General features: G+C 50.9%; 1 protein-coding gene across 1 annotated transcript in view; it reads right to left on the bottom strand.

The window, feature by feature from the left end:
- Positions 1 to 368: 368 nt before the first annotated feature.
- NUB1 (negative regulator of ubiquitin like proteins 1) overlaps positions 369 to 13,675 on the bottom strand; it is a 28,139-nt gene continuing 14,832 nt past the window's right edge. Inside the window, exons 9-15 of the mRNA XM_042927124.1 lie at positions 9,204 to 9,390; positions 8,488 to 8,595; positions 7,525 to 7,677; positions 3,346 to 3,492; positions 1,707 to 1,802; positions 859 to 1,036; positions 369 to 605 (exon numbers count right to left, since the gene is read on the bottom strand). Coding sequence (XP_042783058.1) covers positions 427 to 605; positions 859 to 1,036; positions 1,707 to 1,802; positions 3,346 to 3,492; positions 7,525 to 7,677; positions 8,488 to 8,595; positions 9,204 to 9,390 — 1,048 coding nt within the window. The 3' untranslated portion in view covers positions 369 to 426. The remainder of the gene's footprint in view (positions 606 to 858; positions 1,037 to 1,706; positions 1,803 to 3,345; positions 3,493 to 7,524; positions 7,678 to 8,487; positions 8,596 to 9,203; positions 9,391 to 13,675) is intronic.

Here is a 13,675-nt window from a genome sequence, read left to right as displayed (position 1 = left end):
AGAGCACAAAACCCGAGCTTTCAGTCTGCCACAGTGCGGTATGGCTACTGGAGGGGAGGCCTCCTCCCTAGGTCCCCAGGGCACTTGGAACGGTTGAAGGCTTTAAGGATGTTTTAGCGACAGGGCAGCGAGGCTGAAGCTGAAAGGCAGAGCTGCATGGTGGGAAGAAGGAAGAGAGCAGCAGTGGGCTGAGGAGGGCGGGAGAGCCGGGCAAAATGAAGAGGAAATAGATCTGGACGCTCCCCCCCCCCCCCCCACATCTCTCACCTTCACGGCTGGCCTGTTCCCTGCCCGCCCCTCCTATGCCCAAGAAGGAAGCACTCTTGGAGCAAAATCAGATAAAAAGAAGGAAAAAAAGACGACCTGCATTGGACTTTTCATAATGACAGAATTTATAAGCAGAAACTCAGTACTGATTTCTGCCCATTATTCCGTTTTTGTTGCTGACTTTATATTTTCTACATAGGATAAGTACTCTGCGATAATAATTTCTTCATCTTCCAGCGTCGAGTCAAGATAATCTTCTTCATGTTCTGGAATATCTTCCAATATTTCATTGACAGCTTCTGTCTCCATATCTTCATCTGTTGAGGCACTAGAGGCACCTGCAACAGAGGGGTGTGGGAACAGCTGAGGTGAGGGGGAGGAGGAGAAAAAGGAGAAAATGCCGCAGAAAGTTGCAAGGGACCCCGGGCGACTTCCACAAAGCCCGGCCGCGCCCTCCAGGCAGCCCAAGCGCAGACCAGGGCCTACGCCCAGTAGGCGCGTCAGTCCCCGCGACAGCTCGTCACGCCCCTCCCCCGTCAGCTTCCGGTTAGCAGGCCTCTCTCAAGTCGGCATTCGAGACCTCAGACCTACCTGCGGAGTCGGAAGGGGACGTGGATGGTGTCGACGAACAGCCTTCCAGCGAGAGATGCACGTCAGGAGGAAGGCTTCCTCCGTTGTGGGCAAGGGTCTGAGCTGCCAGCTGGACGTTCCCCCTGAACACTCTCAAGGCAGCGTCGGCTGCTGCCGCGTCAAAGCCCATGTACACCAGCTGGGGGAGGACACAGGGAGGGGGCAGCCGGCGCTGACGGGCCTCGGCTGCACACGGCCGACACCCGTCCAACACCCCTAGCCGGCCCCCGCCCCTGCCAGGACGGCCCTAGCGGGAACACGTGTTTAAACCCATGGCACGCGTACAGGCTGCCCTACTGTGCGCACTGCTCTTTAGCACCGGTGTGCACACGAGGCTGCCTGGAAGGGACCGAGGAAGACACGAGCCAAACATGCCAGTGCCCAGCCACAGCGGGCTTGTGGGCCGGCAGGGAAGTGATAACCCTCGCCACTAGGACCGTTAGTCAAGCAGTCACAACATACTAGGTGTACTACCAGGGGAGGGAAGATGTGGACAGAGTCGCCAGAGTGACGTCTCTTTAGGTCACAGGCAGAGAACCGGGCTGAAAGAAGCGTGCCTGGTGTGTAAAGTACTGTATGCACACACAAGGAGAAAAGCCCAAGAACTTCCAGTTGCTTCCTGACGTGCTGTTCTTGAAGGAAATGCCTTCTACTCCACTTCCACCCGCTGCAACTGCCGCGTGCTTGGCTGGCCTCCTGGGGTGGGCCTGAGTCACGCCTGGAGCCCCGTCCTGCCGCCAACCTTGTCACCCTGGGCAATCCCACGCAAGGCCGTGCAGGCGGAGGGACGCGGATCCATCCTGACTTACTTGGTCGATGTTTTCCTGGGAAGGACTTTCTTGATGGTTGTTGGTGTCGGGATCTGAATCATTCAACCACCACATCTGAGGATTGCTGAGAAGAATCTACAAACACACAGGGACATGCTTTACTCATCACGAACACCTGCTCACTTAGACAAACCAAGCACCTATTCTGTGCTAGGCAGACACGGCCAGGGGACACACCAACACGCAAGTTCGCGGCACCAAGGACGCCGCGGGGGGGCCAGGCAAAGGGTGCTGAGAAAGCAGAGAAAGGGGGCCCCGAACGCAGACACGGGGCGGGGCGGGGATGCCGGTGTTCGAAAGCTTCCTGCCCCAGGTAACATCTGCAGGATGAGCAAGGTTAGCCAGACCAAAAGATCCCTTCTGAGGACCCAGGAAGGGACGAGAGCGCCCGGGTGGGAAGCTACCAAGGAAACCCCAGCTGCGTTAGGGCTCAGCCTCCGGGGCGACAGGCCACAAAAGGCTACACACGCCAGTGCTTCTCACGCAGTGCAGGGCCAACCAATGTAATTTCTCTTTGGAAAGTGTCACGAGCTAGATCTCACATGTCGTCGAGACGAACATAAGAGTTCTTTTGACCCCTGATTTTCGTATCACACGGTGCTTACTCAACCCCAAAAAAACCCTGTTGGGAATTTTCCCTTTAAACACTTCCGTACTGGTGGCACGCATTGATGCACGACTTGGTGCAGTTCAAACCTGCCGTGGTGCCCCACCGGTCCTGCACACGTTCAGAATTCCCCGCCTTTTATAGTTCTCCAATGTGAGAAGCCAAACTAGATATTCAAATTCATTTTTATATATATATACGTATATATATTTATATATTTACACATATATACGTTTTTGTACATATATTTATATATATTTACGTATATATTTATATATATAATATATAGGTAAACATTTACTTGTGGAAACCTCTGGGGAACGGACAGGAGGTCTTGAGGATAAAAGGCAAGGGCAGGGCAGGCTCCAGCAGGAACCCCTCTGCAGGGCGACAAGGGGACGCCCGCCCTTCCGGCCCCAGCCTCCGGCAAGCACAACCCCGGCAGCTCCCCGGGGCTCCTGCTCCCCTCAGGGTGCCCCACATCTGCTGGAGAGGCGCCCCCGGGGGCGTGATCCCCCACAACGCAGCTGCAGCCCCGCCCCCGATGTGCTGTGCTCGCACACGGCGGCCGCGCTCCGCTGTGTTCTGTCTCCCCAACACTCTGCGCTCCCTGAGGTCAGCGTGTACTGACTGCATCAAGAAACAACACGATATTCAAATAAAACGTTTTAATGAAAAGAAAACTATACTGCAACTTTCATCAACGTCCCCTTCCTGCGTCACTGCCAACCCCTGGTGCTGCAAACAGAAACCTCACGCAGAGTTCTGCCCCACGGACGCTGCCCAACAGTGGGCGGGCACCGAGGTGGGGTCTGTCCTTCTGGCCCCGTCACTGGGTCCGAGAACGAGAACGGACCCTGAGATCCATGCCAGGACTGGGGACAAAGGCCCTGGGAGGGGGGCTCCGTGTGCCGCGGGGGGACACCGGAGAGGAGGTCAGGGGAAGAAGGGGCCCCGCGGCCACACCAGGGGCACTCAGGGCAGGCCGAGAGGCCCCGGGGGATGCGCTACCTTCAGGGCTTCATCCAGGTTCCCGCTGGCCTGATGCAGGGCCTGCTTGGCCGCGTGAGTAGAGTAGCCCATTCCTTTCAAAGAGTTTATGTTCTCCAGCCGGCGTCTTTTCTTCTCTTTTTCCTCTTTCCTTATTTGGGCCAATTCCTTTAGGAAAACAGCAAAGTCACCGAGTTGGGGACTGGGATTCCGTAGGGAGACCTCTCGGTATGCTCTGTAGGATTCTTGGGGTCGACGGGCCAAGCAAGTAACAAAAGGGGAGTGAACCGCTCTCCGCATGTCTTACCCAAGCAAGAGCATGAGGGCTGCAAGGGCAGGGGGCACGCGCTGCCCCTGGGGCAGGGCCCGTGGGGATTGGAGACCTCCCTCCAGGCCCGGAAGACAGTGCCTCTTAGTCACTGCCATCCCGACCAGAACAGGCCACTCGGAACCAGGGAGCTCATTGCCGCCAGGCCAGAGAAGCGGATGGACCCTCTCTGGGGGGCTGGTACTTCCTGGCCCCTGATTAATCCCCGGGGATCTTGTTAAAATGGTGGACTCTGAATGGGGGTTGGGGGCAGTGTCCCAGGTGACCGCAAAGCTGCAGACCCTACCCACCCCACTCCAGGCAGCAGGGACTCAGATGCCTCCTAGGGCCTATTAGCCTATTTAAAACCTCCAGAATGGTCAATGTTAGGTGACAAAGGTCATCTAGTCCCACAGTTCTTGACCCCGGGTCTCGTAAGTGCCTGCTGTTGCCGTGCGAGTCTGAGAAGGGCTGTGGAGAGTTCTAGCCTCTTCTCTCCCATCCCAGCCCCACTGAAGAGAGTTCAGAATTTTTGAAAACAAACGTAATTTTTAAAAAACGGATTTTGCTGACAGAAAACAAAACAAGCTAAAACAACTCTGAAAAGCACTAGTTTAATCCAACCTCATCATTTTGCCAATGAGAAGACAGAAAATCTCTAAAGAAAGTTAAGTGGCCTGCGGACCAAGGTCACAGTTGACCGCAGAGCTGGGATGAGGGCTTCTGCACAATTCTGGACATGGCTAGTTCTCACCCGACACAGAGAGAACAGCGGAGAAGATGGCTCTTTCTCCTCTGTTAGGTCTGTTCCTACCTCCGTGGCTCACCCCAAGCACCAAGTGCCCCCCATCTTCTTGCACACGGGGGGGCCGCGGCCTCATCTCTTAGGAAGAAAGGAGTCCTCACGGCGCAGCCAGAAATTCCCGCAGAGTCAGCAGGAGGACTCACAGAACCGAGTGACTCCCCCAAACACCCCCGGGGACGAAGGCGTCCTTAGACTAAATTCCTGTTTCAAAGCGGACAAGGTGCCGGTAAGCACCTGCATCACCAGGGGCATCGCGGCGGGCCAGCCCCCTTCACCTGTGTTCAGCTGGAGCGAGTCCCCCACCCCAGCACTGCCCGCGGCGCCCCGCGCAGGCCGAGGCCGAGGCCGGGCCATCTCACCCCTGCTTCCTCGCCCCCCGGCCCCCACGCCCCCAAGCTGCCCCCATCCTGCCGGCGCCACAGCCACGCAGGCCAGCAGAGCGATTCCGCGGCCCTCACGTTTCCACCTTTGTTCGCGCCTCCCCGCCGCCCAAGCTGCTGCCTTCACCCTGCCCATCACCACTCCCGATTTCGGCTTCTTCCACTCGTATTTCAAAGGGCTAAAAAACGTGCATGGTGTCGAACCCAGAGCAAGACGCAGCCAGCCGGGAGACACGGGGCTCACGTCACACAGACCTGAGACTGAGTGGCAGCCTCACGGAGTTCTGTTTAATTACAAATGTCTACACCAGCTCTTATTCGTATCGGTACACAAGAGGATACACAATCTTTTCTGACGTTTCTCTTTATACTAGAAACCGGAGACACAAAGCAGACCAACTGGAGGACAGTGGGCACTGCACTGTGTGCCGAGTACCCAGCCCAGCCTCCCACGCGGAGCGGGCTCGGGGGCGTCGGGGGAACGAGGACATCCGCCTCTCCCTGCCGCCCAGCCCTTCAGCACTGCGGCCACCTCAGCGTCTGCTGCTTTGGCCCGAAGGGGAACCAGCCTGTACTCAGGACGAGCCCCAGGGAGGCCCCAGGAAGGGCTGTGGGGGGGGGGGGGGGTTCTAGTGTCTTCCCTCCTCCACCCCCACAGTGACTGCTTAGAAGGCAGCCAGTCAGCGAGCAGCTCAGGGTTGCTCAGATGATTCTGAAGCTCAGACCGAGCTCCTGGGGTGAGGAGAGGACCCTGACTAGACAGTGGACAGACCCGGAAGCCAAGCTCTCCGCCCCAGGGGGAAGCCACTGGCCCAAGTAACCTGAGGGAGACTCATGCTGCCTCTGAGCAGCGAAGCAGGCCAGTAATTTCCTGCCCAGAGTTTAAGCCAGCTTGGATTGGGGTTTTTATTGCTCTCAACCCAAAGCACCCTGAACACGTCCACCGGGTCCAAGAGTGAACCGGGTCAATCGCTCTGCATACGCCATCTTGCCCTTGATTTTCTCCAAGGGCTTAGGACTTGGTTAAGTAAATGCACTATGGTAGGACTCCACTGTTCTTTAACATTTATTTTTGCTACTTATAAAGTCAGGAAGTGGTCATTTTTGCCCCCTCACAGTATCTCTTGGCTTTTCAGAACCTTTGGTAAAAACTCCTCAGAATGCTGCTGTCAGATGGGCGTGGAAAGTGCATGAGAAAACCAGAGTCTTAGTTCAGGTTTTACCACTGACTTGACCCACAACCCCAGAAACGTCAACTGCTGAGCCCCAGTTTTCCTCATCTGTAAAACTGATAATTATCTGCCCCAGCGGCCTCAGGCGATCACAGGCAGAACTGAGTGACATCATGACCCTGAGAATGTTTTTTATAAACTCTAAAGTATATACAAATGTAAGGAAAGATTATGAGAAATATTTTTCAGTGTCTCATTTTAAAATGCTGGCTTTCCAAATGCTAGTGAAATCTTACAATCAAAATTAACGTAACAAATGCAGTCTCAGCAATGCTTGCTTTTCTCCTAGTACTGAACTTATTTATTTATTCATCTACTTTTAAGCCTTATCCCCAATGTGGGGCTTGAACTCACGACCCTGAGATCAAGAGCTGCATACCCTACCGACTGAGCCACACAGGCGCCCTAGTACTGAATAAGACTGTGTGAAATGCAAAAACACACAAAACTTAGCTTTTCCAAGTCTCTGCCTTTACCCACTCACTGACTTCTACAGCAAGACCCAACGGACCATGATCAGGAGGGCAGTCGGGCAGACTGGCAGACAGAAGGGTAGCTACCAGCTGGGGTCTTAAAAGGTGAAGCCAAAACAGCCCTTCAGACTGGCTGCTGTGTAACTGGCCCACGGATCCACTCCCGCTCCAGCACCAGGCAGGCCAGGGACCACACTGGGCTTTCCCGACCAAATACTCTTTTACTGAAAACTAGCATATTAGATACGGTAACATGCCCCCCAACTCCAAAATCTACTTAATTATTTTTGTTAATGTTTACTTTGAGAGAGAAAGACAGAGAGACAGAGAGAGGGAGAAAGTGGATGATGGGCAGACAGCGGGGGAGACAGAGAATCCCGAGCAGGCTCTGCACTGACAGATGTGGGGCTCGAACCCACAGACCGTGAGATCATGAGCTGAGCCGAAGTCAAGAGTTGGATGCTTAACCCACTGAGCCACCCAGGTGCCCCCGAAAATCTACTTATTTATAATTGTTCCAAATGATTACAGTTTTGTCCCTTCGCCTTCATAATGTTAACTGCTCCTATGACTTGACTCACGTTTCCAGCTAAGAATGCCATCCCAAACTACAGCTACGGCTCCAAGGGAAAACAAAGCCCCCCTTTAAACTGGTTTCCGGAATCTACCATGGTAAGCAAAGAGACAGAAAGAGAGCAAAGACCCGCACAGACAGGCTACCTGGACAACGCACTTATGAGCTACTGCCGCCGCAGCAGAAAATAAAACTGAGGAAACCACGCTGCCTGAAGATGAATTCAATTAAATGACACAAGTTTCTCCTGTTTCTTCCCAGTCCGAAGTATAAAGAGCTCCTTGTTGTTAATAACTACCACGGAATAATCTCTTTCTCTTCCTTCCAATCCAAGAGCTATAGCGTTTTGGAAACAGGCTTGCTGTTGCCTCAAGTTTCACACCTACGCAAAGGCGGAGCCCCAGTGTCGCCGAGACCACGTTAAGGTACCTCTCTGCGGTTGGTAATGTGGGCAGCCGCGTGGTCCACGTTCCCGTCACATGCCCTCAGGCCAAGCCGGGCCTCCTGGGCAGTAAATCCCAACTGCAACAAATTGTGAACTTTTGATGGATCAATATATAGCTCTTTAAAGAGTTGACGTGCCTGCAGACAAGGAAAAAATACACGAATCATTAACTATAACAACATTAACGCCGAACACAAGGCTAAAGCCTGAAAGAAATTAGCTTGTACCCTATGTGATTGAGGGGTGTGTCAGATTTTAGATAAAAACTCTTCAACTCTACCTGTCATCAACTAGCTCGAGTAGAATACAGATCCCTGCAGATCCCTACAGATCCCACGCTGTGCATGTGATGTATCATAACGTAACAGAAGGCAACGGGCCTCTGGAGTATCATGGGAGGGGCCGGTATCCACCATCTCCCCCGTTTATGTAATCAAATCCCCTGAGCTGGAGCTGTGCACACGGCATTTCTCACCCCCTCCTGCAACTGGGTGTAGCCAGGGGGTTAAGTCCCGGCCAGGGGCACGTAGCAGGAGTGACAGCCCCAACTTCCGGCCCTTCCCGAGGCCGCCCTGGACTCTCTCTTGCCCCCTCTGCTGGCTGGAAGGGGACTGACAGGAGCATCCTTGGCTGCCGCACACAGGCCGGCGGAGCTGCTCTACTGACCCCGCCTGCTCACCTCTCCACTGCCAGATGGCAGACAGGCATGGAAACTTCTAGCCAATTACAGCCACTGTCTTGTTGAGGTTTCCTTATCACAGCATCTCACCTACACCCTAACGGATACAAGTATGTTTGTGGTATGTACGAGGCAGAGAACACGGGAGATACATGCATGTCCTTTACAAGTCACAAACTGCTGAGTTTATGAAATACTTAACTTTGGGGGATGAAAAAAAAAAAGGTAGGTGAAAACGGCTACCACTTCGGAGTATTCACTTTCTTACCTTGTTGAGATACTCACGAGCCTCTTCACCGTTTCCACTGTGATAATTTCGGATACCTTGAAGCAAGTAAAGTCTTAAAAACAGCACCTTCTCTTTCCCACAGTTCCCCTAAAATTATTGGGGAAGAAAAAAGGATAAAATGGTCTTGTTTCTAATTACAGAGCTGTAACGTTCACCCTTGTGATCCCTTTCATCCCCACAGGGGCAAAACAGCGTAACGAAAACGTTTATTCCTCCTGGAGGGGAAGGAAGTACACAAAAACCCAAACCAGGGAGGTTGTATGCTGCCCTGAGATTTCCAAGCAGAATTCTGCTGACCTGTGGAAATCACCTTAGAAAAGTCCTATTCAAATCACAGTTCTCGAGCTGTGACCCATTCGTGGGAACTGTTACCATTCAAAATGTCTATTTTGTTCCTGCATTTAAATCTTCCACGAGACTCTACTGAACACAGTCACCAAGCTCTCTCGGTCGGGGTGACCATCAGCGGGGGTTTTGTGGCTGGAAAACTGTGTTCCTCTGGCTACACGCTGAGCAGCCCACCTTGTAGAACATTTAACCACCCCACCGAAAAAGCGCATAAAACGAGCACCATGCACGCGACCATCAAATGGCCTTTTGGCGGCCATCTCCAACAGGAATATTTATTTAACGGGAATAGAGCTCAAGTTCTAGACATGGGCTCGATGATACGTAAACAAAGGACACTAACATACTTTTATGTGGACCAGCCTCTGATGGTTTTCTCCGTAACAATTTTTGAAGCATTTCTGAGCCAAGTTTAGTTTTTTTTCTGCGTCGTCAAGGCATTCCAGTTGTTCCAAGCGGAAGTAACACCACACTATGTCCAGCTGGAGCACCGCATAGTTATCTACCGTATCCAACAGCTCCCTGCAGCACTCACTGGGGGGGGGGGAAGCACACAAAGGGAGCATTAACAACCTTTTCTGAATTTCTGCAAGTCTTTTCCAGGTTTCGCTGTATTTCCAAAGACCGGCTGCTCTAAAGCGCAGACCCCTATGTTTGTGAAAGGAGCTGTATTTATAAGCTGAATCCTCCCAATGGGGAAAAAGCAGTTAGGGCTCAGGAATAACGGTCTAATACCATCTGCCCTGGGCATAAACACACGCACAGCCTTGCTGTGCCGGGAAAGACGTTCAGCAGAAAGTGGAAATTGGGGCCACCGTGTCAAAACCCGTCAGCAAACGTGAGGAGACCGTGGTTTAAAGCAAAGGTTTCCAACCCTGACTCCAAATCAGAATCACTTGGAAGCGAGGAATTTTTTTCTTTTCTTTTTTTTTTTTTTGTTTGGTTAATACTGATGCTGAGACCCCATCTACATCAAGTTGTAATAGAAACGTCTGGAGATAGGGCCTGGATGCTGTATGTCGAGTATCTCCCTGGGTGATTCTAACATACAGCCAAAGCTAAGAACCAATGCTTTAAAGACACACCCCAAAAAAATCACTGCTTACTGGGAATGCCCCAACTGGTGAAAACAAGGTATTCATATGCAATCACAGGCAAGGTGGGAGGAAAAAGGATCCAGAAAATGCCAGGCTCTAAAAGCTTACGGATGTGGGGGCCCAGGTACAGGCTAAATGCTACTCTGTAGCTGTCGCAGCAGGGCTAAACCCAGGTCCAGAGAAAGGGAGAAAACAAGACAATGATATGTTGACAAAGATGGACATCAAGATTATTTATTTTAAATGTGATTTTTAGAAATTCATCATGCAAATCCAGACCTGAAATCTGAACCTCCTCGTCAACAAGGAAGGAAAATATTTGGAATCGTGTGTTACACCTAGACAAACTTGGGGGGCGCCTGGGTGGCTCAGTCGGTCAAGCGTCTGACTTGGGATCTCACGGTTTGTGAGTTCGAGCCCCACATCAGAATGCTTCGGATTCTATGTCTCCCTCTCTCCTTGCCCCTCCCGCTCACACTCTGTATCTCTCTCTCAAAAATAACATTAAAAACGTTTTTTTAAAAGAGAAAGGTCTTGGCTGTTTGTTTTCACGGGTATTCTATCAAAAAAATAAGACTGCTCTTGTATCAAACTGCAAAATCCACATGCCCTCAAGCTTCCCACCTTGCCCATCAAAATCTGCCTGAAGAAAAAAAGAAAAACCCATGAAATGCGACGGCGGCATTTACGCTGTAAAGCAGGAGTCTCCTAAGTGGAATGTCAGGCCTCGGGGGTGCGCCCGGGACAGTCTACACGCGTATGCAAGAGAAATATGCCAAAGCAGGCTTCTCTCCTCTTTGTGAAGGTTTTGTAACATACACACCGTATCTTACACACACGCACGCGCAGCTGCATGGCTGGGCATGGGCACTTTTTTTTTGCTTTTAACTTTTTTTTTTAACATTTATTATTGAGAGACAGAGAGACACAGAGCGTGAGCAGGGGAGGGGCAGAGAGAGGGGGAGACATAGAATCTGAAGCAGGCTCCACACTCTGAGCCGTCAGCACACAGCCCGACGTGGGGCTTGAACTCGCGAGCCCTGAGATCATGACCTGGGCCCAAGCTGGAGGCTCAACCAACTGAGCCACCCAGGCGCCCCCTCTGGGCGGGGGCACTTTCTCAGAATGCCTGCTCAGCCTGAGAACTTGCCTTTGAGGGAAGAGGAAGGATCTTATGTTCAAGGTGATCTTACTTTCTAGACTCCCTCTGTCTCTGTGACAGAAGATTATCCTGCCATCCCTAAGAAAGCGGGGGACATTTTGTCACAGTTTTCAATATCTTGTATGTGTGCACAGGCTCATTCGTGTTTAATAAGCATGAAGGGCAAGGGCAGGAACTGCCTCATTTCAGGTAGGCATAGAAGCCTGTGTACGAGTTCAAGCCCGAACGCAGTACTGTGCAACATGAAAACAAACACCAGTCTCACAGCTGAGAAATACATTTCATTCTTTTAGTTTTAAAAACAACACTTTCTATTCATAGAGAGGCCTATAAGAGACCACAAAATCATTGCTTATATGTAGTAATTCTGAAACTCTTAGGCCTGTCATTGAACCTGATTGGATCCCTCAGAAAAAAACAAAATTTTCAAAGCCTTGTATCAAATTGTACCATAGAATATATTTTTATTAATACCGCTTCAGCTTGTGGTTTTAGTGGCTTTCACAATCAGCAGTCAAAAAGTTCTCATGTTAAAAAACATTAACTGAAATACCTAAATGAGCAACGTTTATTTAAATAAAGCCTCCTGAGCCTACCTTTAGAAAAGTTAAATCCCATTTGGGCTGAAGTCAGTTACTTAACAGAAACTTATTCTATTTGCCTTATGAGTTCAAAATTTTTACGTAAAATAAAGATACTAGTTTCAAGAAACGTAAGCTAAGCCTACGTATCTCCGTTTTCTTTCAGGGAAGGTTGGCTAAGAAGTCTTTTTTATCACTGGCCTTAAGGAACCGGATTACCGTATGCCCTGGGGTAGTTTTTCCATAGTTCTTTTACTTAGGATTCATTATGGTCCTTTTATCTGGGTGTTTAAGGGTTTTCATCAAACTGGGAAAATTTGGGGCCATTAGTCCCAGCTGCCTTTTTCAGGGCCTACAGTTATCCACAAACAGGGTCATCTGAGGCTGCTTTATAACTTGTGGATGATGTGCCCCCCCCCCACCGCCCGCTTTTTTTCTTTTTTTTAGTCCTTTCAGCTTCCTGTTGGATTTCTGTTGCCTCACCTTTATGTGTACCCATCTTTTCTTCTGTGGGGTCCGATGTACACTTAATCCCACCCGATGCTTTCCACCTCAGACGTGGGGTTTTTCATCTCTGCAATTCCAATGTGGGTCTTCCAGGGGTCTATTTAACATGCTCCGTCCGTCCTTTACCTTCCTGAACATACGGAACGCAGTTCTAGTAACCGTTTCAATGTCCCCGCTTACTAATTCTGTCTTCCGAGTCTGTCTTCCAGTCCACTGACTGGCTCTTTCTTCTTAGTGTGGGGTTCTGTTTGCTTGCTTCTTTGCAGGACTGTTAGTCCTTAATTGGCAACTGGATGTTTCTGTATTGCTGGAAGTATTACTGAGCTTTGTCTGAGAGGCAGTTACTTGAAAACCACGTGATCCTTTTAAGTCTTGCTTTTAAGCTTGGTTAGGTGGGACCACAGCAGCCCTTGGAGAGAATTTTGGCCTACTGCTGAGGCAATACCCTTCTGAATTCTGTGCGACGGCCTGTGACCAAAAAGATTCCCACTGTGGCTGGCGGGAACGCAGATTATTCTCGGCCCTCCGAACTCTGAAGACTGTTCTCTGTTCCACTCGGGCAGGGTTTTCCCCTGCCTTGGGTAGTTTCCTCAAACGCGTGTGCTGATCGTTACTCAACAGAATACTCCAACGAGACCCGCTGAAGCTCTCTGACATCCTCCCTCAGGCAGAGGCAGCTCTCTCCTCTCACATCTTGGCCTCCTTGGATTCCTGGCTTCGACTCCGGTGGGACCAGGAGGCTGCATCTGGGTTTCTCCTCCCTGCACTGCAGTCTAGAGATGCTCTGGGCAGCCAGCTGAAACAATCACAGGGCTCCCCTAGTCTCTTCCTCCACCTTAGCGACCGCTGTCCTGTACTGCCCGGAAACTCGAGTTTTCAGACACCTGGCCCAAATTTTCAGTTGTTTTGGGCGACAGGGTAAGTCCAGTCACTGTGACTCCATCATGGCCCAAAGCAGAACTCTCTCACTTGTAGTTTTAAACAGGGGAAGAAACTACTCGCGGTCACACTACCTACCATCCCTCCAGATGTAGAACAGCGAGCTGGGACGGGACTTTTGGCCACCGTGAAGGTGGGAAATCATCACGTGGGAAAGGAAACAACACACGCACATCCCTGACCTGTGTCAGCGCTCGTCTCCTTTACCAAGAGGAAGAACTCGCACCCAACGTATGCCAGTAAGGTAGCCCGAATAAACAGAGCTTCGGGGAAAAAATGTCATTCTCTGCTGAGGCACTGACAATTATTCCCGGATTAGTGTACCTACTGCTTACTGAACACGTTAACGTACTGTGAACTGGAGATACGGTTATTTTCATTCAGGGGTTCCTGGAGACCCGAAAACCATTTCAAGGATTTATATGGGATAAAAAGATGAAGAAAGGCTCATGCAGCCAAATCAAGGTCAACCACGTCTCGGTAACTGCTGAAGCTGGATTAAAAGTATATAGGAATTCACTATACTAATCTTT

Source organism: Panthera leo, chromosome A2, assembly GCF_018350215.1.
Source record: "Panthera leo isolate Ple1 chromosome A2, P.leo_Ple1_pat1.1, whole genome shotgun sequence".
NCBI classification, from domain to species: domain Eukaryota; kingdom Metazoa; phylum Chordata; class Mammalia; order Carnivora; family Felidae; genus Panthera; species Panthera leo.
This window is presented reverse-complemented; position numbering and strand designations above follow the sequence as displayed.